This window comes from Simochromis diagramma, unplaced genomic scaffold (assembly GCF_900408965.1).
Source record: "Simochromis diagramma unplaced genomic scaffold, fSimDia1.1 OVJJ01000618.1, whole genome shotgun sequence".
Classification (NCBI taxonomy): Eukaryota; Metazoa; Chordata; class Actinopteri; order Cichliformes; family Cichlidae; genus Simochromis; species Simochromis diagramma.
The window spans coordinates 10,382,247-10,410,030 of NW_024387423.1; the positions used below are offsets into that span (position 1 = coordinate 10,382,247).

Consider the following 27,784-nt stretch of genomic DNA (forward strand, 5'->3'; position numbering starts at 1 on the left):
ACCCTGTTCTGTATCTTCCAAACAGAAAAGCAGGGAGTGATATTCCTGGTCAGGGCTGCACTGTGGGGACAGAGGTTCTTTTGTGTTGTGTGTCACACCCTGACAGGAAGTACTCTCTTTGCACTTGGACTACTAGATGGGTTCTTAGTGGTGTGCCTGAGCGCTCAGGATCAGACATTACAAACCTCTGCAGCAGTAAACCAGTATATGGGTGCGGTTCTTAAAGGTGTACACAAAGTTTTGTGGAGACATTCCTTCTTATTGACTTTGATCCCTGAGCAAATATTTACCTTTATTCATACACAGTAATTTAAGAGACTGCCAGTGATTTCCTGCTCTTAGTGATTTATTGTCTTGAAGAGATAAAACAAAAGCAGCACAAAGATTTGTTTCCTGTCCAAACAAAGCAGTCTGAAAGCTTGAAATGCTGGAAACTGCAGTTCCTCCAGTGGCCACTTGAGGCTGGATCCAAAATTGGGTAAATCCTCATAGACTCTCATGTTAACATGCCAAGCTTCAGTGTTGAAATGAAAACATTAGCAGTCTGATGTATAAAACTATTTTTGCCCTTCATAAAATCTGCAGGATGACCTATCACCTGTTTGCATTGTCTTAAAGCTTAAGGTTTGGCTGTCTTGATTGACAGGTTAATGCAAGTTAGATAACCCTGTCTGGCCTCCAGTTTTTTTCATTGAATAATAATTTTTGCCATAGTTTTAACCAACAGCAAGATAATGGTAACTAAAAAGTATGATGAGAGACGCTTTTGTCAGTGAATAAAAACGAGATAAAAAATATTCTGAAGAGACGAGAGCCAATCAGAACAAATTAAGTTGTGTAGAAAGGCGGGACGAGTTTGGAAGCATTCCAGTCAGAAGTAATTTCTTGTCAGTAAGGAGAGACACGCACATTTGATCATTTATTTATTGAATAATTTTGGGAAACAGTACAAGTAGTTCCCTGTTTCTCAAGAAAATGCAACAAAATATCAAGGCTCGGGAGGAAGACAAGAGTAGACATATTTTGCATGGATGCCAATGAAAATAAGACTTTGTAAACCGCGTGGAGCAACTCTCACCTGTAACAACACAACTAACTTTCATACTTTGTATAAGTGCATCAATTTTAGATTTTAACCATATAATGATTAGCTGACTAAAACTAGACTAAAATTAAAAGAATTTTGATGACTAAATTTTGACTAAAACTAAATGACTAAATCAAAATTTGATGTCAACATTTACACTGCTGCCCCGAACTGAACCCAATTTGTATTGACAACTTTTGCAGCATTTACTCAGAGTTTATAGATACAGTTTGCTAACCATGCTTGCTAGCATTAGCCGACAAATCCTCACCTCACCCTTTCATCTAAATATGTATCTTCTGGTTCCGGAAAAGACAGCGGGTGTGGCCAAAATGCCAACACTGAAGATTCAAAATGTGGACTCCAGAAACCAGTGAGCAGAGATGGGAAGTAATGAAATACTAATACTTTGTTACTATACTTAAGTAGAATTTTCAGGTATCTGTACTTTTTTCTGACAACTTTTTACTTTTACTTCTTACATTTTCACACATTTTTAAAACAGGCGTGTTACTTTAGATTTGACAGTATCATTCATAGCGTTTATACTACGGGTTTAAAACTGGGGCCGATTGTAGGAGTCAGTGCAGGTGTCCGTAAGTTGCGGCTGCGGTACTTTAGAATCTAGCCAGTGCTACTCAAGATGAGGAAGCATAAAGGGAGTGACGTTCTTTTAAGTGTCACGTTTTTTCAAATGCAGTTTTCTATCAGTTCAGCAAACATCAGCAAACACGGAAAATGTTCGTGTGCAGTTTGCTGATGTTTGCTAGCTTAAAATTCATTTTGAGGGAGATGGAGAAAGATAAGAAAGACCAGAGAGGAAGAAGAGAGGTTAGATTTAAAGGTAAGGACTGCTCAGTGACACTTGATAAAGTTTACATGTGATGTCATCATTTTAATTACATATTGGATTTGAATATGATGTGTTTTGATAAAGTATATATTTTCATATTGTGAAACTTCCTGCAAAACAAACTAAGCTAACCTAATTTTGTGTTATTCAAATGTTTAATGAAAAAATTGCTTTGTCCAGGATAGACAGGTTAGTTTGCAGTACTGTGGTGGATTTGCAGTAAAGCACTGTGTTGGACTGATGCACAGTGGCTGTGGTACTCATGGTCAGAGTTAGGTTACATCAGGTGTAGCAGCAATGAATCTGTATTTCAGCTTGATGCTAAGATTCAGTCCCATAATTCCAATTGATATCAAGTCCATACTGCTGAGTACAAAGATAGTATAAACAGTATAGTGTCAGTGTAGGAGATAGAAAAAAAAAGCCAAGATAGCTCGTGAAGCATTTGATAACATCTTGTTGAATTCAGTTGTGTAAATCCACAAAGAGCAACAGGTCACCATTAGAAATTATTGTTACTGAGTTGTGATTCTTTTCCCTAAGCTGAGCCACTATGACAGATCTTTAGGTTCCCCCACCTTCTAAATCCCACTGACTCATGTACTAATATTGCTTTATTATTATATTAATCCAGCCTGTACTTTTTCACTTTTACTTAAGTAAAGAAAGTCTGTACTTCTGCCAGTGAGTGATGCACATTGGCTTCCTCCATATTTCACAGAGAACTTTGTTGCCCTTTTTGCTGTATATAGCGGCACACATTAAAGGTGCCCTACTCCTCCACGTAAACCACACTAATAAACAAACTCGCTGACCCACAGTTCACTTCCACAGGTTTTATTTTGACAACTGAACGCCCTTTTAGCACTGCAGCAGAGTAAACAGACCACCATTGATCTGATAGGGTTCGCTGCCTGACTGACTGCCTCTCTCTCTCTTTCACACACACATGAAAACGCTAATACTGTATACATGTATAGTAACAGGTCAGTTAGTCAAAGGTCTCTCTTAGATCTCCATTCAGTTTATAACCTTTTTAATAGTAAATATTTGGATAAATGGTCAGCCTGCTTTCAGAGTCCAGACTGTACACGTTGAAAGGCTCAGTGCAGTCGCACGTGCTCCTTTAAATATCGTGCAAATGAACAGGCAGCTGCAGTTTTCCTGCAAACTTGTGAAGGCAGGTCACATACTATACAGCTCACTCTTTCATATTGTTGTCACAAAAGAATTTGTAATGCTATTTTTCAGCGAGTCTGGAAGTCTTTGCTCATTTTATTGTTTTCACAAATATCATCGATTCTTTTACTCTTGGTCTAATGCCAGGGTACTGATTTTGTGAGCTGTAATGGATGCTGTAAAGAAGAAGAAGAAGACAAATCACAAAGAACATGAATGTTTGCACCAGACTGTGTGACAAACTGTGTTTTGTTTGCACCAAGAACCACAACCTGTCAACCTGACGATGGCATGAGAGGAAGTCAGGGCAAAACAAGAACCGCTGCCAATGATCTTTGTATTGCATTTCTTTTTGGTTCGTCCGGTTTGCGTTGAGTGATTTTTCAGAATGACAGATTGGTTTTGCCTCTGTTAGTCTGCCCAGTTCCCAGATTGACAACAAAACCGCACTAATTTTTTTTCTCAAAGACATTAAGGACATTTAGATCTGCAGTCTTGTCATTAGCATCTGTGCCAGGAGTGTTGCTGTGTGTGGCCTCACATTTGCACTGACTGCTCATAATCTGTTCCTGCAGAAAGAAAAAAAGAAGAAGTACAAAGTCCATGGCATGCCTGAAACATCCAATTTGAATGTCCTTAATCCCCTCTCCACTGAAAAAAAATCAAATGTGCCCTGAGGGTAGGAAACAGAGCTCCTTTTGCTTTTTGCATAGTATTTGGACACTTGAGGTTTCCAGCTGTGACTGATGATCTTGTAATTTGTGCTCCTGTGCAGTCATGGTTAGTTCGTCAGCCCCAAAGAGCATGAACAGAATCGCATTTAAGGTTCCAAGTCTCCTTTGAAAAGGGCAACCAAAAATAGGGCGGTGCTTTTACTGACCTCTCTTGCACGGTTACCTCACAGAGATGATGGACTTTCAGCCCCTTCAGACAGGCAAGTTTAAGAAAACTTCTTTAGAAATGACTTCAGTCCTTATCCACAGTGTCAATACACAGAGTACAGCTGAGAAATCTGAACTCACAAAGAGGAAGTAAAACAAATACAAACAGAAACCTTATCTCCTATTGTTATAGCGTGTATGCAAAACGTGGAGTAGGCTTTATAGTTTGCACAAAATGTTGGCTTGAAATCACTCACCTACACTGTGCAATAACCTTGACAGCAAACATATATTTTGCAGATTATAGTGCATCACCAGTGAAGATTATTTGGCAGCACGGGGGAAAATGGAACCAACAATTCATGCTTGTTGTTGAGCTGAGGGTAACAGATCTGTGACGCGTCCCGCTCGGATGAAGCTGTTTAGACATGCAGAGACAAACAAGGCGAGATGTGAAGTTTATCTCTGACAGACCTCTTGTTAAGAGAAGAGATTTGGACTGAGGAGGTGTTTTCATTTCCCAACACGCTGCCAGAGATTGAGACATTTGAGAGGCAGGAGAAAACAGGCAGAAAAAGGTATTTGTGTTGCAGATTGGGGCTATTATTATTCAGAAGGACCGATCTGGTCAAAGAAGGACCCATTCATAGCTTCGGATGTGAAAGTGTGCTGGTAAAGTCTACCTAACAACTAAAATAAACTGGAGTGTTTTTTGTCATTGAATACATTGCTGTGGCATGCAATGTTTAAAGAAGACAGACTCTCACAAAGGGAAGGTTTAGAGTGTTAACACTGTCATTTTTCAAAATTTTAAAAGCCATTGTTATTCCTCTGAGTAGTTGCTTAGCACAAATGAAGACAAACAGTCTTTGCCGCCAGTGCAGGACAAGGCTATGAGAAGATAGGAAAGCAATTTTAGTCGAAATAACTGTTACCAGGGAAAGATGAAGGAACATCTGGAAGTCCAAGGAAATTTTTCCTGACAACAGCTTGGTAGATTTTCTAGAAAGGGGAATCAAACCCCTTTTTGATTGCAAAGCACCTTCTGGACGATTTAGTGGCCCTTTAAATGATGGTGCATTAATCTGCTGTACAGCCACACCTGCACAAATATGATGCTCGTGGAAGAGTGACCAGTACACAGCTTTTCCTGTATCCTTAGACATTTGCATCTAAAAGAGACAGTTGTATTTTGAAAAGTTCTTTTCATTGTTGAAGTTAGAATAGGACATTTTTGGTTACGGTGAGCAAAGGTATGAAAACTTCTATGGAACACTTCTAACTGTTTGGCAGAGGATGGGTTTATAGAAGCCAGTATAATTTGGGATATTTGAAGAGAAGAAGTAAATTGGATCAATTCTGTATCCAATATCATGTAATTTAAAAAAAAAAAAAAAAAAAGAGGGTTAAAAATGAAAAGAGGTTTTACAGCAACATAATGATCCTAAAACAACTCAAAAACCTACATCGCATGACCCCAGAAGGCACAGTCTGGCTTTACACGGTCAAGTAAAATATGCATGTTTATATTTATCCCTCTTTAAAATTTACTCAACCAATGATGCCCAGAATTTCCATGTCACTGTATATGCACTTTTTAAAACACTTATAAAAAGTGCAAATGGGATCTTGTTTCCATCCAAGGAGTCAGACTTTCTTGTAATCTTTTGAAGTTGAGAAATGTTTCTGAGGACTACTTAAAGAAATTAAAAGAAAGCTTGCCTAAGAGAGTTCAATATGTGTTGAAGAATAAAGTTGATGTTACAAAATATTGACTTTCAAGCCTGTTAGAATTCTACAAACTCAAAGGAAGGGGTTGTTGAAGTCTTTTGCACATTACTGTAAATATGCAATGATATGCAAATACCTTCAGAGTAAGAAAGAAAATAGGGGAATTAGAAATGATTTTTTATGTTGATGGAAGGAGACTCGGACATTATGCAGGAACAAAAAGGTTATATAAACACACCGTGTGAGTAGTGTAACGCACTAATCTCTGCTGTCTTTCCTGGAGAATAAAGGGGGTTTTGTTGAAATGCATGATGGATCTTTGGATCATTCTGTCCAATCCCATTTAGCAGTTTGACTCTTGAGCTGGAGCTTCATTTGCTTCTGTTCACTTGTTTATGAGAAACATTGGCCTCGCTTCTGCATGCCTTTTTTAAATCCTGCAGTCACACTGAGTTCAATGGTACTCCTCGTTTTATTAGTGTGAAATGATCAGGACCCACACAGCAATCGAGTGTCAATCTGAGTGCCTTTATTTTTAAGTACAGTGTTTCCTAGCGCTTCTGCACGGTACATGTTCAACTGGGAAGCCAGCTTTCCAGCTCCTTCCCACACCACACACACTCTGACTCCAGACACTAAAAAGGGCAGAGTTCATTTGTTGTAATCCCTCTTACCTGTCCCCTCTGTCCTCCCCGCACAGCCCCATAAGCTTACCGCACCCCCCTCCATTGCAGCAGAACCAAAGACCACACCCCTGCCACAGTCAGTAAAGTCATTATAAAGGAGGCAAAACCCTATTCACATGTTCCTGCATGCAAACACACACACATACAGACAGAAACACACAGAGAGAGCCAGACTGTGCCAGAAACAGTCTCTGTTCAGCAGTGGTTTGTTAGAAATTGTAAAACGCAATAATCTAAATTTTCCATGGAAGCAGAGAATGTTCTCACCCCGCAAGACATTTTTATTTCAATTTCTTAAACAAACACACAAGGCACAGCATCAGTTTAAGCTGTTATAAAAAATGGAAGTCGATACAGGGTTTAAAAAGTAAAGTATATGCAAAAGCGCAATACTACTTAGTTCTGCCTGCCAAAATCCAAAAAAGGAAATAAAATAAGGAACAAGTCACCTACTTGTTAGATAACTAAATGTAGCATTTAAATATGCATGTAAATGGATATTAAAACGAAATGTAGGTATTAATAAATCAATATGTTGTGAGTAAAAAATTATTATTATTTTCATCTCTGTATCTAATTTGCAACTGTATCCAATGAGTTGTGTGTTGTTTGTAATATTTGTGTGCTTTCCAATTTATGTATTTTTTATTTATCAAATTGTCATTTTAAATCCATACTTTTTTAATTTATGTTTTCTTAGACATTAAACATTTGGAGTAGCAAGTGAGCAAATTAGCATCTGATATGGGTGATAGCAAGCATGCTAAGTAGCATTTAATTATATATACACTCATTGGCCACTTTGTTAGGTACACCTATTCAATTGCTTGTTTTTTTCAAATATCTAATAAGCCATTCACATTGCAGCATCTCAATGCACATGGTCAAGGCGACCTGCTGGAGGTTAAACTGAGCATGAACATAAAGGACAACAGTAATATAAGTGAATCTGGTTGGTTGTTCTTGGCAAATGGGCTGGTCTGAGTACTTCAGAAACTGCAGATCACACAACCATCTCTAGGGCTTAGAGAGAATAGCCTGAAAGGACAGAAAATATCCAGTGAGCAGTGTTTCACTGAGAGAAAATGCCTTGCAGATGCCAGAGGTGAGGGTAGAATAGCCAGACTTCTTTGAGCTGAGAGAGACAGCAATAACTCAAATAACCACTTGTTACAACATACGTACGTAGAAGGTCACCTCTGAATGTGTAAGATGTCAAACAATGCCAACCCTGCAGCAAAAGACCACACTGGGTGCCACTTCCGTCAGCTATGAACAGGAAACTGAAGCTACAATTCACACAGACTCAGCAAAAGTGGGCAATAGAAGATGATGTTGGAAAAATGTTTTCTGGTCTGATGAGTCTCGATTCCTGTTGTGACATTTGGAAGTGTAAAAAACAGGAAAGCATTGATTCATCCTGAGACATATTCATAGAGTATGTTATCTGTACGGCTCAGTAATATGTTCCTCAGGATCTGTTCAGGGCCAACTTGAAATGGAATGATGTATTAAGATCAACTCCTTCTTGAAGTATATGCATGTCACTTCAGCCCTTTCTAATAATACAAAACAGAAAGGCTGCAGCTTAAAGCTCTCTCTTTTTCCACATCCCCAAAAATCCATGGAACCAAACAGTGGGTCATTATGAAGCGTGATCAGTGAAAGGGCCCATTGATTTGCGGGATTGGGGGAAGGTCATGTATGGACTCAAAGTAGAGGGAGTAGAAGCGAAGGAAAGCAGTCATGTATGTATGTAGCATACTTGGAAGTGCAGCGTCCCTTGGGAACCCCTTGAAAGCATCCACCCATTTCCTCTGCTGTTGCTGAAGGTGCGCAGCAGGCCCAACGCCTCTGAGCTGTTCTGTTCAGAGTCCAAACAACAACAGTTATAGCTTATTAAACGTACCTCAAAGGAGGAAATGTGGTTCTTGTTCAGACTTTCCTCTAAAATGTTGGCATTTTTAAAAAAAGCGGAATGGCTTCTGGGAGTTATGGAACGGTTAATTATGGGAAAAGTTGTTCTTCATGTTAAACAAACCACACAAAGGTCATTGTAGGTAGAGTTAATTGGCCCAGGCCTCTAAATATTCAAAGAGGAGAGAAAGGTCAACATGATTTTGAGGCCTCACACAACGGACTAACATTTTCACCTGAAGCTGTCATGTCGCCTTGCACTTTGACCTTTGCATTTTTCATCTGTTGGCTAAAGCGATCACTTGTTTTAATATGTTCAGTGATCCATTTCTCATTTTTAGAAGTTGTGTCTTTTAACATCGATATCAATTTTGAGCATTTTTACACAGTCTCTTCTTAAAAGGATTCATGAAAGGTCACACCCACTGAATTTTGCTGCTCAATAAAAATCTAATACACCTAACTAAAATGAAATGTACTGACAGTTTTGTTGACAAAAACAAGATTTTAAAAAATTATGAAAATATTCTTGAGAGATGAGATCCAATCAGACCTAATGAAGCTGTGTAGAAAGGCGGGACAAGTTTGGAAGTGATCCAATCAGAAGTAAACTCCTTGCGTGGTAAGTTTAGGTTAGACACACACATTTGATCTGCTCTTACCACTTCTCCTTAAAAAGGAGAAAAATAATCATGGGTGAAAAATAATCATCTTCAGCATATGGAAATCTGAGAGAAAACTACACTTCTGCCTTTTTTAGGCTTTTTAAAAACATGTTTTTTTAAGGTGAGTAGTAATAGAAATGGAAATGGATTGGCATGTAAACAGACTCTACCTCCCACAAACCCAGTCGATGTCAACATGCAGAGTCTGATATGCATGAGCTCCTCACCACCATGAAGGCAGTGGGTAAAAAAAGGGAAAAAGGAAAAAGAAAGAGTGTGTGTGGTTCATATCATCTTTGATATAAGATCTGTATAATCCTCCGACATGTTTATTGGTAAAGGCACTTGCAGCATTTAAATTTTATATCTGCCGCTTCTATGACAACCTTTCTGCCAGGAGAAATCCTACAAGTGATCTTACCTTCAAAATAAATGACTTGGAACTCATCTGTATCTCTATTGTCTACTTTAAAAAGGTGTCCACCCTGTTAGATCAGTCTTACAGACACTGTGATTAAACTTGATCTGAGCTCTCTTTTCTACAGTATATGCAGACAAGTAGATATTGTTTTCCCACTCCACGAGTCTGCCTCTAATTACATTTAATGGACATGTCTGTGAATGCTTTACCATCAGCTACTGTGCAGGAAGTATGGCCAGGTGTTGATGTCAGTGTGCAGTCGAATTAATGGAGGTAAGTGAGACAACCATGGGTTTCTGACTGATTGGATTGCTAGTAACTGTATTTGTCTTTGTCTGCTGTCTTATCCTTTTCCTGCACAGAAAAGTCCCTTAGGGATAAACTAGAATTAAAACACACACAAAAAGGGGCTACTGTGTATAATGCACACTGCATGATTTCACAGTGACTATTAAGGCAGCTCTACAAAACAAGCCCATTATTAAAATGCTTTAACAAGGGGTTATATTCTTAAAACAGCTGGCACAGCAGGGTCATAGAGTTGGTGTTGCAACTGAAATCAAAGGTAAACTGCATACAATCATTCTGTTAATGATGTAACAAGTTATTGTTGGAAGGAGCACTTTTTATGATGTTACATCACAAGCAGTCATTATTCTTTGTCTTTCATTATCTGCAAAGCCTGTGTGCTTAAAGTAATCTTTCATTCTCACAGATCTGTCTGACCGCCATTTATCTAACGCTTGCATCATTAGCCGAGGTGCAATTTAAGCCTTATCATTGGTCACACATGTTGCCCAGTCAGTTGCTATTTCCAACACTTTCCAGATATCACAATATCTATTGGATGGACTGGTATGACATTTTATGGCATCTCATTATTTGTAATGCTGACTCTAGACTTTTATTATTGCAGACTTTAAATACACTTTAAATAGACTTTTACTAAAAAAATTTATCCACATGTCAGTGGTCACTCAGCATTGGATGGTCTCTTGGCCTTTCATCTAACCTAACAATAAATGGCAGTCTTTCCTTATGCTTTGGTTTATAACAGGTATTAGGCTGAAGACACTCCAATCCAAATCAGCTGTATTTATTTATTTATTTATTTATTAAGTGCTAAAAAATGAAAGCATGCATAACCTCACGAGTTTCTTTCCAGTGGAACAAAAGCTTTGTTAGATCTCAAAGAAATTTATTCACCACATCTGTTGCTGGATGCTAATTTTCAGCAACAGTCATTCTTCTGTGATGTTCTCAGAATTCACAGCATTTCTACTTGGGGTATTTGTGTAAAGAAAATCATTTGTGCATGCATACTTGTGGATAAAAAAAACAAGCCAGTAGAGCTGCAAGAGTAGCTGTGCACTGTATTGAATTATACGGTGTTATATCAGACAGGCAAAGGCACAAGCTCGGGTGCTAAGTTAAAAAATGTAAATAAATAATTAAACCTGTCTTCAACACACACGCAAAGTCCTGTCTTACTCTCTCTTCTGTGTGAAGTGTTAGCTTGTCCAACTCAAGAAGGCCTTATTTGTGGTACAGAAACACCAAAAAAAGTTTTGTACCAAAGGGTAAAAGTCTTTCTTTGTCTGTTGAGTTCTGTTTTTCTTTTTTTCCTTTTGTCTTCTCTCTATTAAGTTTGGCTCTAATAACTCATAATACCTGCAAACAGGGGCAGGACAGTGAACCACAGACTGTATATATAAAACGGACACGGAAGTACCATAAATTTGCATTATCTCTAATGACCAGCAGGGGGCGAGTCCTCTGGTTTCAAAAAGAACTGTAGAGACGTCTAAGTGGCCCCACTCACTAGTGGCAAAGTCTTACTTAATACAACACGAGTTTGTAAGTTGTGTTCGCTGGTAGGATCAAGGAGGATAATACAGGCCATGATTTAGGGCCCTACAGGTTGCGACCCTATAAACAAACACTGTATCTCACTCTTTGTGACCAGTTTAAAAAACAGCAAAATGGCAGCACCATAGCTAAACAGCAAGATGCCCAGTTTGAGACTTTGTAACAGAACCATGCCAACCACTGGGTGACAGAACAGTGAGTACTTCTATCTTTATATACTGTCTATGTGTTCAATCAACAACTGGATCTGTAACTTGCTACCAACAATCCTTTATGAAATGGGAGGCTGGCACTATTTTTTAACTATGTGTAACTGATGTACACTATAGTGACACAATCCTCCATTTAAAAAAAAGCCTTTAATCCACACATGGCTTCCTTAACGCTTGTTGCTTGGTAATTTTAGGACGTTGGGCTATTATATATACTTCCATTACAAGTGGCAGAATTGAAATAAACAGAGGAAATTGGCACAGGCATTTACAGTGTGTGTATGTTTACAACTAAAGTGTAAAAGCACATCACAAGCACATATTTCTTTTTGATGTTGGATTAGAAAAAATTATATTGTAGGCTTTCTTTCTCTGTTTATTCATAAACACATCCAGCCAGGTGGATGACTTCCTGAAGAACATCCAGCTGTTCCAGCACTGCGATTACCTTTAATGGGTGGGCTCTTGGTACGTCCCATATTCTCTCATGCATTCCTCATGCCTCACACTGCCAACTGGCGTCCTGCCTGACCCTCCAAATAACTTCCAGCCGGATACAGAAACAGACGGCAGATGTTTGCTAAACAGATTAGCTCCTCAAACATAGAGTGTAAGTCTGATTTATAAAAAAAGGAGGTTTTTATCAGTTTGGAAACACTTTGGCTGCAGACACTGATCAATATCAAGCGCTGACCCATGTGATAGACATGACGCCAGTTTCGGTTTTTCAACACCTGCACAGCTGATTTATCTGCATTTCTATATTTAGCCAAAAATAATATTTCTGTTTTATCAGTATCAAATTTGGCATTTAAAACCTGAACTCAAGACACTTTTTAAAAGGTCATTTTATATCCTCTGGAATGTTATTTGTCTTCGAATACTCATGACGCAAAATCTTGTCTTCATTAATATCTTACTACAAGTGATGGAATCATACACAAACAGGAGCAATTTAAATTAAAATGTGATGACAGATGGTGGCATTATGCAAGCTGATTTGTGTGATCCGCCACACCTACAGTCCTAATTAAGCATCTATGCATTAAACTCTTTCTGTTAAGTTTGTTTTTTCTTCAAACTCTTTGGCTTGTTTCATTATCAGTACTTAATTAATGATGGAATGACAGAGAAATACAAATGCACGGTGTCACAGAGCTCAGCCAGGTTTGTCCAAGTTTATAGTTGACATTGATTTGATGAAAACACTGCCTGCAACACACTGTGCAACACTGTGTGACCTCAGGTGAACCCCAGTAGCCTGATCATGAACATATTTTGAGTGCAGCTGAAACTGATTTAAGATTAATTACCATGTGACTCAACTGATGAGAGGAATATGTAGCAGAAAGCCAATAATTTTCACCACTCTACCCAGGTATTCTTGGGATACTGCAGACAAACATTTCGGGGGTTATAAAGCACTACAAAATCTGCAGTTTCCATTATCTTAAGTTGACATTAGAGCCTTAAATGATCAGGGCAACTGGTGTAAAATCTGTGCCAAATCAGATGTGCAGGTACATCCACTGTACCTATCATTTAAGTTAAAACCTAACCTTGCTGGGATATATTATTGGGTGCTGCAGGGGCCTGGGTCTGAGTGTGCCCCAAACCATTTCCTGCAAGTCATTCTCCCCAGCCTCTTTCAGCCAAATGCCAAAAATGCATCTTCAAAAAAGAAAACAAACTTTTCTCACGTTACAGTGCAGATCTGGTAAAGTTCACTCAATTTGTGATTCATTACAGACTAGAAGGCAGGAAAACCATTTTTCCATAATAGTATATTAAGTTATTATGGGGGAAAATGGTTATATAAGTCATATTAAATAAACCTATTCCAAATAAGGAACAGGGAACAAGGGCGATGTGCAGAGCTGAAGTAACTACAGAGGGATCAAGTTGATGAGCCATGACATGAAGCCATGAAAGAGTTGTTGAAGCTCGGTTCAGAAGGTGAGATGAGCAGCAGTATGGGTTCATGTGGAGAAAGAGCACTACAGTTGTGTGTTGATGCAGAAATATATGGAAGGTCTGAAGGAGCTTCACTTTGGACATAGAGAAAGCATATGATAGCGTGCTAAGAGAGGATCTGTGGCACTGCACGATGAAGTCAGGAGTCGCAGAGAAATATGGGAGGATAGTGCAGGACATGTATGAGAACAGTGGTGGAACAGAGACTGGAGAAGTGGTTGTATGCTCTACAGAGAAGAAGAATGAAAGTCAGTTGAAGTGAGAGAGAATGCATGTGTGTGAATGAGAGGGAGACAGGTGGAAAGGTGAAGAAGCAAGGAGTAGTTCGCGAAGATGGATGACTTTAAATATGTGGGATCAACAGTCCAAGGTAACGGAGAGTGCACAAGAGAGGTGAAGAAGAGAGTGCAGGCAGGGTGGAGAGGTTGGAAACGAGTGTCAGGGATGATTTGTGACAGAATGACAGCAGCATTAGTGAAAGGTAAGGTTTGTGACACCTGCTTTCATGCATGGTTTGGTGACAGTAGCTGAAGATGTTAAGATTTTCAGCCAGAGCAACCAGGAAGGACAGAATTAGAAACTAGTACGTCAGAGAGACAGCTCGGGTTGGCATTTTGGAGGCAAAGTTTGAGAGACAAGGCTGAGATAGTCTAGAAATGTACAGAGGAAGGGTAGTGGATACACTAGACCAGGGGTGACCAACTCCAAGCCTCGACGGCTTGTGTCCTGCAGGTTTTAGACACGTCCTTGATCCGACACAGCTGATTTAAATGGTTAAATTACCTCCTCAACATGTCTTGAAGTTCTCCAGAGGCCGAACTAGTCATTTGATTCAGGTGTACTGACCCGGGGTGATATCTAAAACCTGCAGGACACTGGTCCTTGAGGCCTGGAGTTGGACACCCCTGCTTTAGACAAAGGCTGTTGAGCTGTTTAAACTGTCCAAGCTTTAATTATTTAATTGTTTCAGCTGAATAAGGTGCAATAATAATGTTCTTTTAACTTAAGTAATTAAAAATCATTCTTAGCTGATCCATATGTACCTCTGGGCATGCAGCATTTTAAAGTTCAAATTCATGGAAATAGCCTTTATCTATATTTCAGACTAATTTTGCACTACTATCCTCAATATTTCTGGCCTTAAAGTGACTGCAAGCAATGCAGTGTTAACTATAAGCTAATCCCATAACTATAAGCACATCCTTTTTTTTTTTTTGTCTTTAAAACCTTACACCAATATACAAGACACCAATACTGTTCATAAGGCTCAAGAAGTTTTCTCCTCCTGCACTTCATACTCACCTGAGGTTTTTCACTTTCCATTCTGCAGGCATTTTAAGATAACTTTATCAGTCTGATAGTCTTTAGACCTGCAACATGAGCGAAATACTGTGCCATAAAAACCAGCCTCAGTTGTGCAACACCTCAACGTTCAGTCACATGCACTAGCAGTCATGTGAAAAAAAAAAATATATATAACTTTAAAACTTTTTTTGTTAAGGAACAAAAATTTATGTGTTGTGTTTGTGTAAATGGGTCCAATTTCCAAATCCCTACTAGGATAAAGTTCATCGATCTAGACAAATCATCCGGTTGTGGGTAAAGTCTGCTCTGGTTTGTTAGCAGTCACACCATAAACACCAGACATATGGAGTGAGGGTTGAATAACCTCTCTTCCTGACTGTCAGATGTCATTGGTGCTTGCTGTTACATAACTCTGTGACTGTGTCAAGGCTGGAGGTTGACCTTGGCTTCAAATGTCTGTGCTGTCATGGGCCTCAGACTCACCGTGCTGGAAAATGATCTTAGCTATGTGTTTGTAACAAATACTACAACTCATCAGAGACTTGTTGGGCAGTCTGAAATAATCCAAGGCAATATCTATACTGAATATTTTATGCTAGTTTATGAACTGACTGTATTTTTCTGAGAAACTATTTGCTCAGTGCAACACTTATTGTTGCAGAAGCATTGCTACCACAAGGCCTACTAACAGGGTCCTACTGCTGTGACTACTTCAGTCAAGCAAAACTTTATTTATACAGCGATTCACTTAATTCCTTTCACTACACCCTCTCTTCACCCCACCAGCCTAACCCCCCTACCTGGATATTAAAAATCTCAACAATCTCAGCAGCCCTCTGGTCGTCGGGCAGACTGTTCCATAAACACTGAGCATAATAACTAAAAGTAAGGAGTTTTACATATATGCTGCTATCAATGGGCTAGTGCACTAAGTGCATTTATCATATAAACCACGTGCAAATAATAACTACTTATATGAACTGTTTTGCCTGAACTCTGTGGCTAATGTATTCTTTACAAAAGGGGAGGTATATCTAACCTTTTTACTGATTTATAAAGAAATGGTCGCATGACTATATGGCTACATTAATAACCTTGCAGTCTTTCCTTAAATAGCCTAATATCGCCTTTACACATAGTCTTAAGATGTGTCACTACGCCAGTTATAAGGGATTACATGATGTCTTCTTATGAGAGTCTGTAACTTTGTTCATGTAACCTGGTAACGGTTGCCAGGTCAGGTAACACGGAGGCACTTTGCTCATAACGAGACCTTCGGTTAATTACGATAAAACACTGATAAAAGAGACTTTGGCTCTTGTTGGGCTGAGAGATTCCCCGAGCGGCAGACGTGAAGACCAGATCTCTGCGGCTGGACCTGCGCATCCACTTGTTGAGTAAACAGCAGTTCACGGGGCTCGCTCTATTTAAAGCGACAACAACATGGCACACGGACTAGTCAGACGAGAGTCAGTGGAAACGGAGATGCACAGGTCCGAGGACAAGGGGAAGAACTTCGTTCACACCAAGAAGAGGGGCTACGATGTGACGCGAAACCCCCACCTGAACAAGGTGAGCGCTCGTGCCCCGCGCGCGAGGTTTCAGTTTTCATGAATGAACAAGGTTAACAAGTTAGCTGATGCCTTCGGGGGCTACGGGAAATATTAGCACCCTAAATACAGCGGGAAAGTTCATTCTCAAATATCGATATGAACGGGGCGAGGAAACACGGCAACTTATTATTATTATTATTATTATTATTATTATTATTATTATTATTATTATTATTTTATTGTGGCAGTGATTTGGTACAAACCGACAACGACTTTTTGGTATTGAGTAATCAAGCTGCTAATATAAAGTTTCACACCTAGCTTAATTGTTTTCTACAATTCGTGTGTCGTTGTTATTTTACTACAAAAGCTCCAGTGTATTTGATATATTTATTTAGTCATATAACAATCTTCGTGATGTGACAGGACCCATGTCGGAGCCATAGGCGAGTAAGTGAATGTAACAGCGGCTAGGCGCTTTAGGTATCAGCTTTAGACGCGGTTATATTTAGATTTAAAGAGACCAAAGGCTTCGCTTACACGGAGAGCCTGGCCTTTTGTTATACTGCCCTGTCACATATCGCTTTACCCGGACAGCCATGGCGGGATATTGCATATGTAAGAGTGACTCAGCTCATCCCATTTACTGTACACTAAAATGTGATTCAGCACATAGTCACAGAAGCTGACACCATGTAACGAGACATCAAGTTGAAAGCTTGTTTTTTCTTCTTTGTTTTAAAGTAAAATGAGGAACAGAAAGCTATTGGAAGTTGCTTACTCTTGAAATAATTTGTGCTGAGTTGCTTCTTCTCAGGTCATGAGAAAAAGGGATGACTTTACATTTTAAAGTTTGAAAAACATACCTAACTCAAGCCTTATGACCACCCTTTTGCTGTATCATCAGTAGGATGTACTTGTGTCCATTCCTCCCATAAACACAGTAAACAATGAGGGTCTGGCAGCTTTTGAGCCTTTCCAGTGTTTTCTCCTGGTGTTTGTGGTGAGATGGGGCCCCAGAGGTCAGGCTGTGATGACAGGATCTCTGTCCATGGTGCTGACTGACCTTCAGAATGACTGGCTAAATTCAGGTTCGCTCTTATGTCAAGTGTGCCCCACAACCACTTGACCTTTTTCAGGCTAATTTTAGAACGCTCTTGCTGTCTGTTTTTTCTCTCTGACCTGTTTTTTCTGGCCTCTCAGTAGACGAATATGTCTGACTCTTGGAAACTATCTGAAAATATTCAAAACAGTAGGCCTATCTGAGGTTGACATCTGGGCTGTTTGGATTTATTTGACCAGAATTACAGATACAATATACATAATACACACTGAAAATACGAACACTGCCTGTTTTCTAAATATAAGCTGCTCCGGGCTGATAAACGTTGCAGTTGGTTTACTGCAGATGAAGCAGTTGCCAGCCTGGCAACTGATAAGTGAGATAGTGGAGGTCAAACAGGCCAGTGTGTGTGTGTGTGTGTGTGTGTGTGTGTGTGTGTGTGTGTGTGTGTGTGGTTGTGTGAAGTGAGGGGTGGAGAAATGGTGGCTGCACAGAGGCCTGTTTGTTAGGCAGGTTAATCACTCCACTCCTGATAGCACCTCGCGCTGCATGTCAACCCTGTGTATGTGTGTTTAAGTGTGTATAGAGCAGCTGGGCGAAATGAAATGTGTATACACAAATGCAATATGACTAATAAGAATAAATTATGGCACCTTTTGTAATGTGGGTGTGTCCAGCGAGACTCATAAAGGCCATCCTTTGTTGTGTGGTGGTTGTGAGCTTTGAAATAAAGACACAGATTGATCGTGTTAGTCTTCCTTTATAAAAGTCCTGTTTGTATATATGTAACCCTGACTGATCTCCACATGAATGTCAAACAGTGTTTGATAAAATAAACCAGACTGCTGCAGAGTAAACAGGCAACCTTTGTGTCATTTTATGCAGTGTCATGCTTAGTATGAAATCTGTTCGACTGCAATAAATATACTGACATCCTCCTTGTGACAGTAAGTTATATGGTTTATGGGAAATGCTGTGTTGCACAGCTTAATTATAGATCACTTTACCTGCTAAAGGAGTAGAAAGTGACAGTCTAAGGTAAAGAACAGGGATGCCAAACTCATTTACGTTGTGGGCTACATTGTCCAGCCCACATAGATCTTAAGTGTCCTGAACCAGTGAAACTCCCCTTTCTGTCAGTGTAAATAAGCTTCACTGAAATAAATGTTTAAAATTATAGGTCATTGCAAAGGATGTCCTGTAATTATAAAATGGGTAATATTTGTGAATTGACAGAATATGTGCTTTAAAAAACAAAACTGTAAACTCATTGGGGGAAAAAATCATACATTTCCACAGTAAATTAGCTGATTTCAAAACAAAAACACCATGAAGGGTGAGGGTGGAAACGGTGTCACTAATCTCGGAGTGATGTCACTAGGCTACTTTCATCTCATATGAATGAAATAGTGACTTGATGTATATTGAGATATATATTACTATCGACTGATGTGAAAAAAATTGTCATGAATAGATTTTTCCCATATTGCCCAGTCTTGTGTTTAGTTTTGATACATAAAGCTACTCAAGCAGAAAGTGGACACCAAATTTAACAACGCTTGAAAGTCGAACAAAAATTTAACAATGAAACAAAATTAAAAGTAATGGTTCCACCAATGAGTCAACCCCTAGTCTCCACTTTACCTCCTCAAGTGAACTTTGCGAGCAGTTTAAAATGTAATATAAGTCATAATCTTTACATCTATACAAAAAAATACATGACACTAATGAAGCTGTTATGAAGTATGAATTGTAGGGGAAAAACATATTTTTGGAGAAAGTCACCAAGCGACCAGACCCACCCGCCTCCTCTCACCAGTTTCCTGTTTGATACTGTCACTATCAAATACAAGCCTAAAAGCCAAAAATACAACTTCAGGAGAAATTGAAGTTATAGCTTTCTTCACAAAAAGAAGACGGGGACTGCCAGGATAGCTCCCGAGTGGCAACTTTGGTGCTGCCACTGTTGGCCAGCATGCTGTCTGTGTGCTTTACCAAATAGGCATCAAATATTAACATCAGTCCTGGCAGCAATCGACGTGACCAGGGTGAGTCTTGGTTCAGAAATGCTGATTAAATCAGTGGCTCACAAAGCAAACTCTGTTAATACCACAGACATATTGAGGAGATCTTGTGCTGCGATCAAATTGTCAGCCAATTCATTCAAAAACATTTCCACAAAATAAAAAAAATGTCAGCCATATTTCCGCAGGTTTCCTAACAACTTCAGTCAGCTCTTCCTTATATCCCAGATATTATTATACAGAAAGAATAAAACCTTAGTGTGTGAAGTGTCCCTGTGTTTTAAATATACTCCTTCTTACAATACTACTTCTATGTACTACTAATATATTACTTCTTACAACCATTACATGTCCATTGCCAAGTTCTGCACTGTTTCTCAGGGCGTCATTATTACCAACAACATCTTGAACATCCAGTTTCATTTTCTGTTGCAAAAATTTGAATTTTATTGGTTGAATTTTTCAGTGAACTAATTTGAAATTGTGTGTGTTTGTGTGTGTGTGTGTGTGTGTGTGTGTGTGTGTGTGTGTGTGTGTGTTTTAACCCTTTCTTTATAGTAAGAGGACTGTCATAGAGACCATTGTGGATGCCTGACCCTGTGTTTAGAGCTGACCCAGTAAACTGTTTGCTCGTGACTCAGTTTACACATGTGGGCCTTAAATGGTCCCAGTGTAGGGGAGGGATCGTAAAGAAGGCTGTCTGTCACTTAGCTTGTGGCACTAGTTTGTCTCTTTAAATAAAGGATATGCAAAGACTTTAAACATAGAAATCCAGACTAAAGTAACACAGAAACACACTTATCTCCATTTTAAAATAATTTCTCTCCCACACTCTTTGCCTACTGCCCTTTTCTTCTTCTTTCTGCACTCTTTCTTTGCAGTGGTGTCAAGGAGGAATGTAACAAGCAGCCCAGTCCTTTGTTCTTTATTTTACTAGATGGCTTTTCATCTCATTTTAAAGTTAGCCATCCTAAATGAGCTCACAGTTTGTGGCGTTATATTGTTTTGGAAGAAAGAATTAATAAGATTCATTATGTGAACACAAAACTTTCAGAAGCAAGCACTGGCAGAGCCTGCTGTGAATGTACTCAGCACAAACAGTTTCTCAGAGAGAAATGTTCTTTGCTTGGTGGCTTGGGGAGAAGATAAGACACAAATGCTCCCATACATCATGGTTATAATCTTGGTTAATCTTAATTGGTGGTTGTATGAGGTCAAAGTAACCTTCCCATCAGCTGTCTAACGTTAACCCAAACACACAAACGCTCAGGTTAGAGTAATATCAGAAAAGAAAATGATGTAGACAGCTAAACTTTTCTCAGTGCTGTACATGACCCGGGGGTCGAGGAAATTGGAGGAAAAGGTAGGAAATGACTGTTAAAGCGTGTTAGTGGCCATACACAGGCGTGCTTCTGTGGTTAAGGCAGTGGCACCTTGTTGCCCTCCTCCTGATTTGAGCAAGCCCTGGGGATGAGGTGTGTTTACCTCCCTCAGCTGGCCTGCTTCACCCCAAACAGGAGGCAGTCACTGCACAACCTGTTAATTGATGCTGAGGGGACGTAGCGCTGAAAGCAGCCTGTCCTCACATCGACAGGCTTCGATTTCCTTTTAATCTCCCCATACATGCACGTAAGCCTGTGCAGCTGATGTATGGACATACAAACACACACACGCACACACACGCACAAACACGGCTTCAACTTACTTCATGGTTAATGTGCTCTCTCCAGAGGTGGAACCGGATATTATAGGTGTGTTTTGCGTGTGCGCACCACGCAATAATGAGATGAAGTGGGGTGCGAGAGGTAGAAAGGGTCCTCTGTGGCGGTGAAGAGAGCGCTGGCCTCGCTCCACAGAAGTTCTCTGTCTCTCTGCTTGAACACACTTAAATGAGGCATCTGTGTGAATCTCAGGCACTCAGTGCGTCTCTCTATGACGCTGGTTCCGTCTGCTGCTGCCTCAAAAAAAAAAAAAAAAAAACAACCCAAAAAAACACAACAACAACAACTACATCCTTAAAAATGCTCTTAGCGCCTAATCAGGGATGCTGTTCCTAACAGATGCTCATTCACGGGATCTGAACGGTCTTTACCTTGTCTGCATAAAAAAACCATCAACCTTAGCAATAGCAGACTCACAAAGACTTGCATTCAAATACAGTTAGCTTCTGAGAGAGAAATTGTGCGCTAAACTTGACGTAAACCTACACTTATCCCCTCGATTAAACAATAATGTTTTGTTTGTTAAGTTCATTAAGATCACTAACATTCTGCATCATTTGAGCCCATGAATACTGAGCAAAATGGAAAGTCCATGTGGATGCCTCATTTGTAACCACAGCCTCCACATATAATGTTGCAAGATGGCCGCTCAGATGGCTGCTGTTTGCTGCTCGCTCAGATTTGGCGAGCAGCAAACAGCAGTCTATCTGATTGGGCATTGAAGATGTCCTGGTATGCCAAAATGGAAACCTTTCTGATAACGCTCAAGCAACTGGAAGTCATTAAGCTCTCATGTTAGATTTTCTCCCATTTGGCTGTAACTTTGTTTCAGCAAAGGATTTTGTTTTTTCCTTTGCCGGGTTTGCATTTTCCTCAAACTGAGACATAAATAAATTTAGCAACTAACGAACAAATGGCAACAAATAAAAACTGCCTTTAATTCGGAAGTGGGAATATTGCTGCTGTTGTCTGGTTCTAAATCCTCTCCTTTGGGCATTTGTCTTGTGCTTTGGTGTTTGTTCCATTTGAAACATAATGAGCTCCAGTTGCTCTGCATCTATATCAAAACCTGATGAGGTTTTCATAAGCCTGCATGCTCTCTAACTGAGTTGTGTCACAGTTCCTTAAAAGAAAACACAGTGATGACATGGCACTGATTTTAGCCAGTGGAGTCTGGAACTTTGATGGCTGCTGATTCACCGTGCCAGTGAGACACGAGGACAGAGTTTGTTTTCTGCACCGTCACGACTTGGAAAAGTTTCATGCTGACAGTTTGCTGTTTTGGGGAAGCATTAGTGTAATGCTTTGTTTGTGCTGCTAGCCAAGGTTCCCATGGACCTTGGGATTTTTTGTGCATTTATCATTACCATAGCTTTCTAGCACCCACCTATTGTAGAATCAACATTTCACATCCTAGGGGAAATCCTTGAGTGTTTGTGATGATAGTGCATTAGGTTTAAATTAGAGCATTTCATGAGGATCTCTTGATGGAAGCAGGAATGAACAAGGAGCACTTACTGTGTTGCCAAATTCTGACAAATGTTAAGTTTTTGCAACACGAGGAGTTCAGAAGTATGGGAATTGCACTGTTTTGCTTCTGTGGATGAGCAGATTGATGGCACCCAGAGTCAAAGACATAAATAAAAGACAAATGAGGACAGCAATGTTTTCCTAGGATGAAGATGAAGAACTCTTAACATCATTTGATTTCTACTCTAGTACGTTTGTATGGTTTGAGGATAGACGGACACAGATAAATAACTATGTTCTTATTGGTCGCTTGATTGTTTTATTTGGTTTATGATAATAATACCACCAAAACAAAAATCCCATAAGCCACAGCTGTAATTTTAGCACTAATTAGCAAATGTTAGCATGCTTAAAAGTTAAACTAAGCAAGATGGTAAATAAGCTGATATTAGTGTTTAGCTCAAGCTAAAGTGTTTTAGATGGCAGAATAAGCTACTAGCTGGGCTGTCTCAGGCTTGTTTCTGCATTTTGTAAGACCCAGATAAACTAAGCTTCCTCTAACCATACACAGTATATCAAAGATGGACATAGCTACTGGTTTACAAAGTCCTGGTTTACAAAGTCCTCTTCTGTATCCAGATTAGCATCATAGCTATCATAACTGTCTTTGCTTCTATATATTTTTTTCTATATTTTTTTCATTTTAATCCTGATCGTATTGTGTGTGAGAAAGTTTGTTGCGTCAATTTGTGTGTGTGTGTGTGTATGGGAGGGGGGTGTTACAAGCTGTTTAGTGCCTGTCTGTGGTTAAACTAGGGATGATGATGTCAGTCAGATTACAAGCCTAAGCACTGAAAACAGTACAAGAGTTTCAGTGCTAAACTCCATAGAGAGCAGCTACACTTGTTAATGCGCTTCGCTATGCGGATGTGTGTGTGACATGCATGTGTGAGAGTTGTCCCAGGTGTGGCCAGGTGTTTAAGGTCACATCACGGGTGAACAGACATTCCTCTGATAGACTGGAGTGGATCGGGCAGCGAGAGAGAAAGTGGACCCTCGTTTCCCCTCCAGTGATCACCCCGCTAACCTGAGCTTTACACACTCACACGCACACATGTGTGCACACGCAGGGGCGAACACACATGTCTATGCTGTGCTGTTAACCTGCTGCACCATGAGTGCTTTAATCAGTGTTTTCTCCAGGGCTGGCTCAAATAAACTTCGTGTAACGTGATCAGACTGTCAATTCAACTGTCTGCACGCACACACATACACTTCTTGTATGTGTTTAACAGCAATTCCTTCCAACTAGCGGTCCCTCCTTAGCTCACTTTTTTATGGGGGGTTGTGTTACTCATTCACATGAGTGCAACGGAGAAGCCATTAGCTTGTCCCAGACAGAAAGAGGGAGACTGTCTGAGCCTCATCACCCTCCTATGAAGCTCATCCCTCCTCTTTCAGCCTGTCGTTTTCCCCTCCCCTCCTCAATGCTGCTTTTGTCTGTTATATTAGCGCGCTGGAGGTCTTGTCATGACTTAACAAAGATGCATCAGAATTTAAGAGTAGTGTTTGGTTTCAGTGTTCTGCAGCTTGTGAGTGTATGACCATTATGTGCAAATGTTTTTTTCCAGAGACAGAAGAGATGGCTATCATTATGACTGATGGCATGCAGACTGACAGGCTCTGTGATGTTGCAGCTTCATGAAAAAGGAGGTGCTTAGTTTTAATGCCCTTCAATCAATAGGGTAAAGGCCTGGTCACGCCTGCAGATAGAGCGGTGAAATTGAGCAGCAAAGTCAGTTGATTCCAAAGGAATTGCTGACTTCGCTCAGCAATCAGTGGGTTTCCTCACAAGGGCAAATCCCTTCATACACCGAACAAACTTGATGACACATAAAGTTTAGAAAAACTTTGAGTAATTGTGAAATTTATGTGAATTTCTTAAAATTTATTCCACCCTTGATTAAAAAAACTATGACATTTTTTTAAATGGAAAGACATGTGTTACCTCTGACATCTGACCATGATATATAGCATTATTGATGACCCAAATTTTTTTAACTGTATCAGTGTTTTTATAGTAAAGAGAGGTTAATTACTTTTAGATTTTTTTTAAATTTAGTAGAGCAGTAGATTCACAGGTGTTTTTTCCCAAAAACAAAAAATGCAAATTCAGGCAGACACTACAAAGGAAACTCAGATCAATAAATAGACCTTAAAATAAATAACGAGGACACAAATATATGTGACACAGTGACTCACCCAGAGTATACCGTGAGTCATGACTGCTTTAATTGACTGCTTTAATTGACTGTTCACAATCTGCTTTTAAAATATATTTGTTCTTCCTTCTGGGTATTGACGGACGAATTAGACAGTTATTTTAGGACAGACTCTGAAATTGGATTGGCCGTCTGTGGGAGATTTCCTGTTCCATTAAGACAGGTCAGCCATCGGACTCTTCAGTAAGACATCTGTCTTATTTGTGTTTTCCTGTCTGCATTAATCAGCTTGAGGGTATTACTTGCTTTTTATGGCAGAAAATAAACAGTATAAATTAAGTTTCATAACAGGAGAGTGGCAACACTTGCAGAGTTGCACATTGCTGTCAAGGCTCATGCTGTCACCCAAACGTGTCTGATGAATGCTGCAGTACTAGCTGAAAGTGAACATTTGGACCACAGAGCTGATTTTCTTAAGGGCCTTGGGCATTTTTCCAGGAACTCTCTGGCTCCTAAGGGACCTGGGCTCTGCAGCATGAAAAGGGCTGTCTCAAGGGAACTGGATGTGTTTAAGGAACTCTGCATGTCTGCTGCCTCCACCCACTTTAAGGCTGCCCTCCTTAGGTCAATAGCGGCTCCGCTTTCAAGGCTGTTTGACCAACATGTCTCTGCATTCGCAAGTTGGCACCTCCTGATTTAAGGAACTTTGCTTTTGCATATTTGCTTGAGATGGAGGATTTAAGACGACCTTGTTGATCAGTCTCAGAACTCAGGGTTGCTAGGCGGAGTACATGACCCATGAAAGTAAGGAGTGACTCAGAGCTCAGAATTTGTCTGCAGATTTGGGCAAGAAAAATATGTTACTTTACTCCATTTTTAAAAGCTGTGCAATACAGTCCGGTGAAGCCAGTGGAATTAAAAATTTAATTAAAATCGCATATTGCATATGAGAACATGAGGGTGGGAATGGATGTTTGTATCTGTGTGTGCCTGTTTGTCTGTGTCCATATGTCAGGTCGGGTATCAGACGCCACCTCTCTGGGGACATCCCAGGTCCTCCAAGGTATGGAGGCCTATCTCCCCCCACCACTTCCCCTACCAGTGGCAGACGCATTCAGACATCGGTGCGTTGTTGGTTCTTTGTGTCCGGGGATGGGCGTCCAGGTACGCACCGGCTCACTCCTTGGTGGCTGCTTATCGGGGCCTGGAGCCTGGGGCTCGCTCGGGCCAATTCGGGAGTGGGGTGCCCTCGGCCTCTCGGCCTGGGGCTCGGTCACTCTGGCACAGCTGGTTGCCGGCGGAGCTCACGGGCACGTCACTGCAACCCCTCCTGGCTTCTGCTCCGCGGCTGCTGAGTGACCCCTCATCTGGGACTCTCGTCAGCTCTTTCTGGGACAGTGGCGCGGCTGCCCCTCTGTTGGTCTTCCTTGGTCTCTTGTGTTCTGAGGGCCTCTGGATGTCTGGAGTTTTGATCTCCTCCATACCTGCTTCATGCCCTGGTGGACGGGGCTGTGGCCCCCCACACCCTCTAGCAGATCATTACATGAAGGAACCTTTTAAAAACAAGCGCGTTCATGCTCACAGGTGTACACACGGGTGCTCACACACACAAACTACACCCTTTTTGGCTTCTACCTCAAAGCACACTGTGCGCTGTCGATCTTACGTGCTGCACAATAATGTTTAATATTTAGTATTTACAGTTATATTCCCATAGATCATTGTGATGTTGTTTATTCTATTGCTCTCGTTTTCTTCTGCTTGTTTTCTTTTTTCATTCTCAACAGGTGAAATTAAAAAAGTATCTACTGTTAGAAAGAAAAAAAAAATTACATTAAAATCAAAATATCCAAGGAACCACAAGTAAGCCAGCAGTCGCTGACATAGTACTATGGGGATTTTAAGTTTTCTGAAAGAGTCTGAAAACCTGCATTCTCTTTAGTAGCCAGCAGTGGGTGACTCCCCTGGTTGCAGAAATACTTCCAATTGTATAGTTTTTTTTTCCTTCTTACTAGTAGTTTTATTTGAGCACATAAAACCCATACCCAGTGCAAAGTTGCCATTACCCTGCCATTGTCCTTTAGATTAAGGTTTTGATATTAAGTAATGCAACAATTGTTATATGTTTTATATTTAAAAAAAATAAAAATAAAAATCATGGCAGTCATCATGGTTCTATGGGTTTCATTGTGATTTTTACCAGGCACGTAACAAACAATCCAATTCCAGCTTATGTTAACAATTTAAGAACATTTTCACATAATAAACTTCTGGTTGTGTAGTGAGGACTCCACCTGTGTCCATTAATTCCTCATTTTCTTTTCTCAGTCTGCTTTTTCCTCGTTGCTTTTCTTTGACAGTATTATTAACAACATGTGGCTAAAATGTTGATATAGAAATCACTAGTTAGCTTTCTGATGGATGCATTTGGGCCGCTGAACAGAGTTCGATTGCTAATGAGCAGATCTGATTAGGTGCACATGCACGCCTGACATGGCACATTTGCAGCAAGGTATTTTTTAGGAAAAGCTTAGTCAGGCTGTAAGATCCTGAGAGGAGACAGCTGGGCGCTGATGTGTGCGTTTTGCCTTCCTCCTGAGAGGAAAGGATGGATTTAAAGGGCTTTATTCAGAGGGTAATCCTCTTGAACTCTGCTATGGCTTCCAGTTTAGCAGGAAACAGATGGGGGTATCTAGCCTTTGCTTAGAAACTCAAATGGTAAAGAAAGCTGGTAATGCTCTCTCTACCTTCGCACTGAATACAGACATTCAAAAGTGAGAGCTTAGCTGGGCATAAAAATGACACTGCAGTCATTAATTTTGGACATTTGCATCTACAACATCGGGTGTTAAAGGTAGTATTTGTTCAAGTCACTGCTCAGTTTTATAAGGCATTGTACAGTCTTTATTTCCACACACTTGCTGCTATGCTTTATAAGTTATGAACTGTCC

General features: G+C 40.1%; 1 protein-coding gene across 1 annotated transcript in view; it reads left to right on the plus strand.

Annotated features, from left to right (window-relative positions):
- The first annotated feature begins 16,001 nt into the window (after positions 1–16,001).
- The window catches only part of me1 (malic enzyme 1, NADP(+)-dependent, cytosolic), an 81,577-nt gene continuing 69,794 nt past the window's right edge, over positions 16,002–27,784 (plus strand). The window contains exon 1 of the mRNA XM_040013030.1: positions 16,002–16,352. Coding sequence (XP_039868964.1) covers positions 16,224–16,352 — 129 coding nt within the window. The 5' untranslated portion in view covers positions 16,002–16,223. The remainder of the gene's footprint in view (positions 16,353–27,784) is intronic.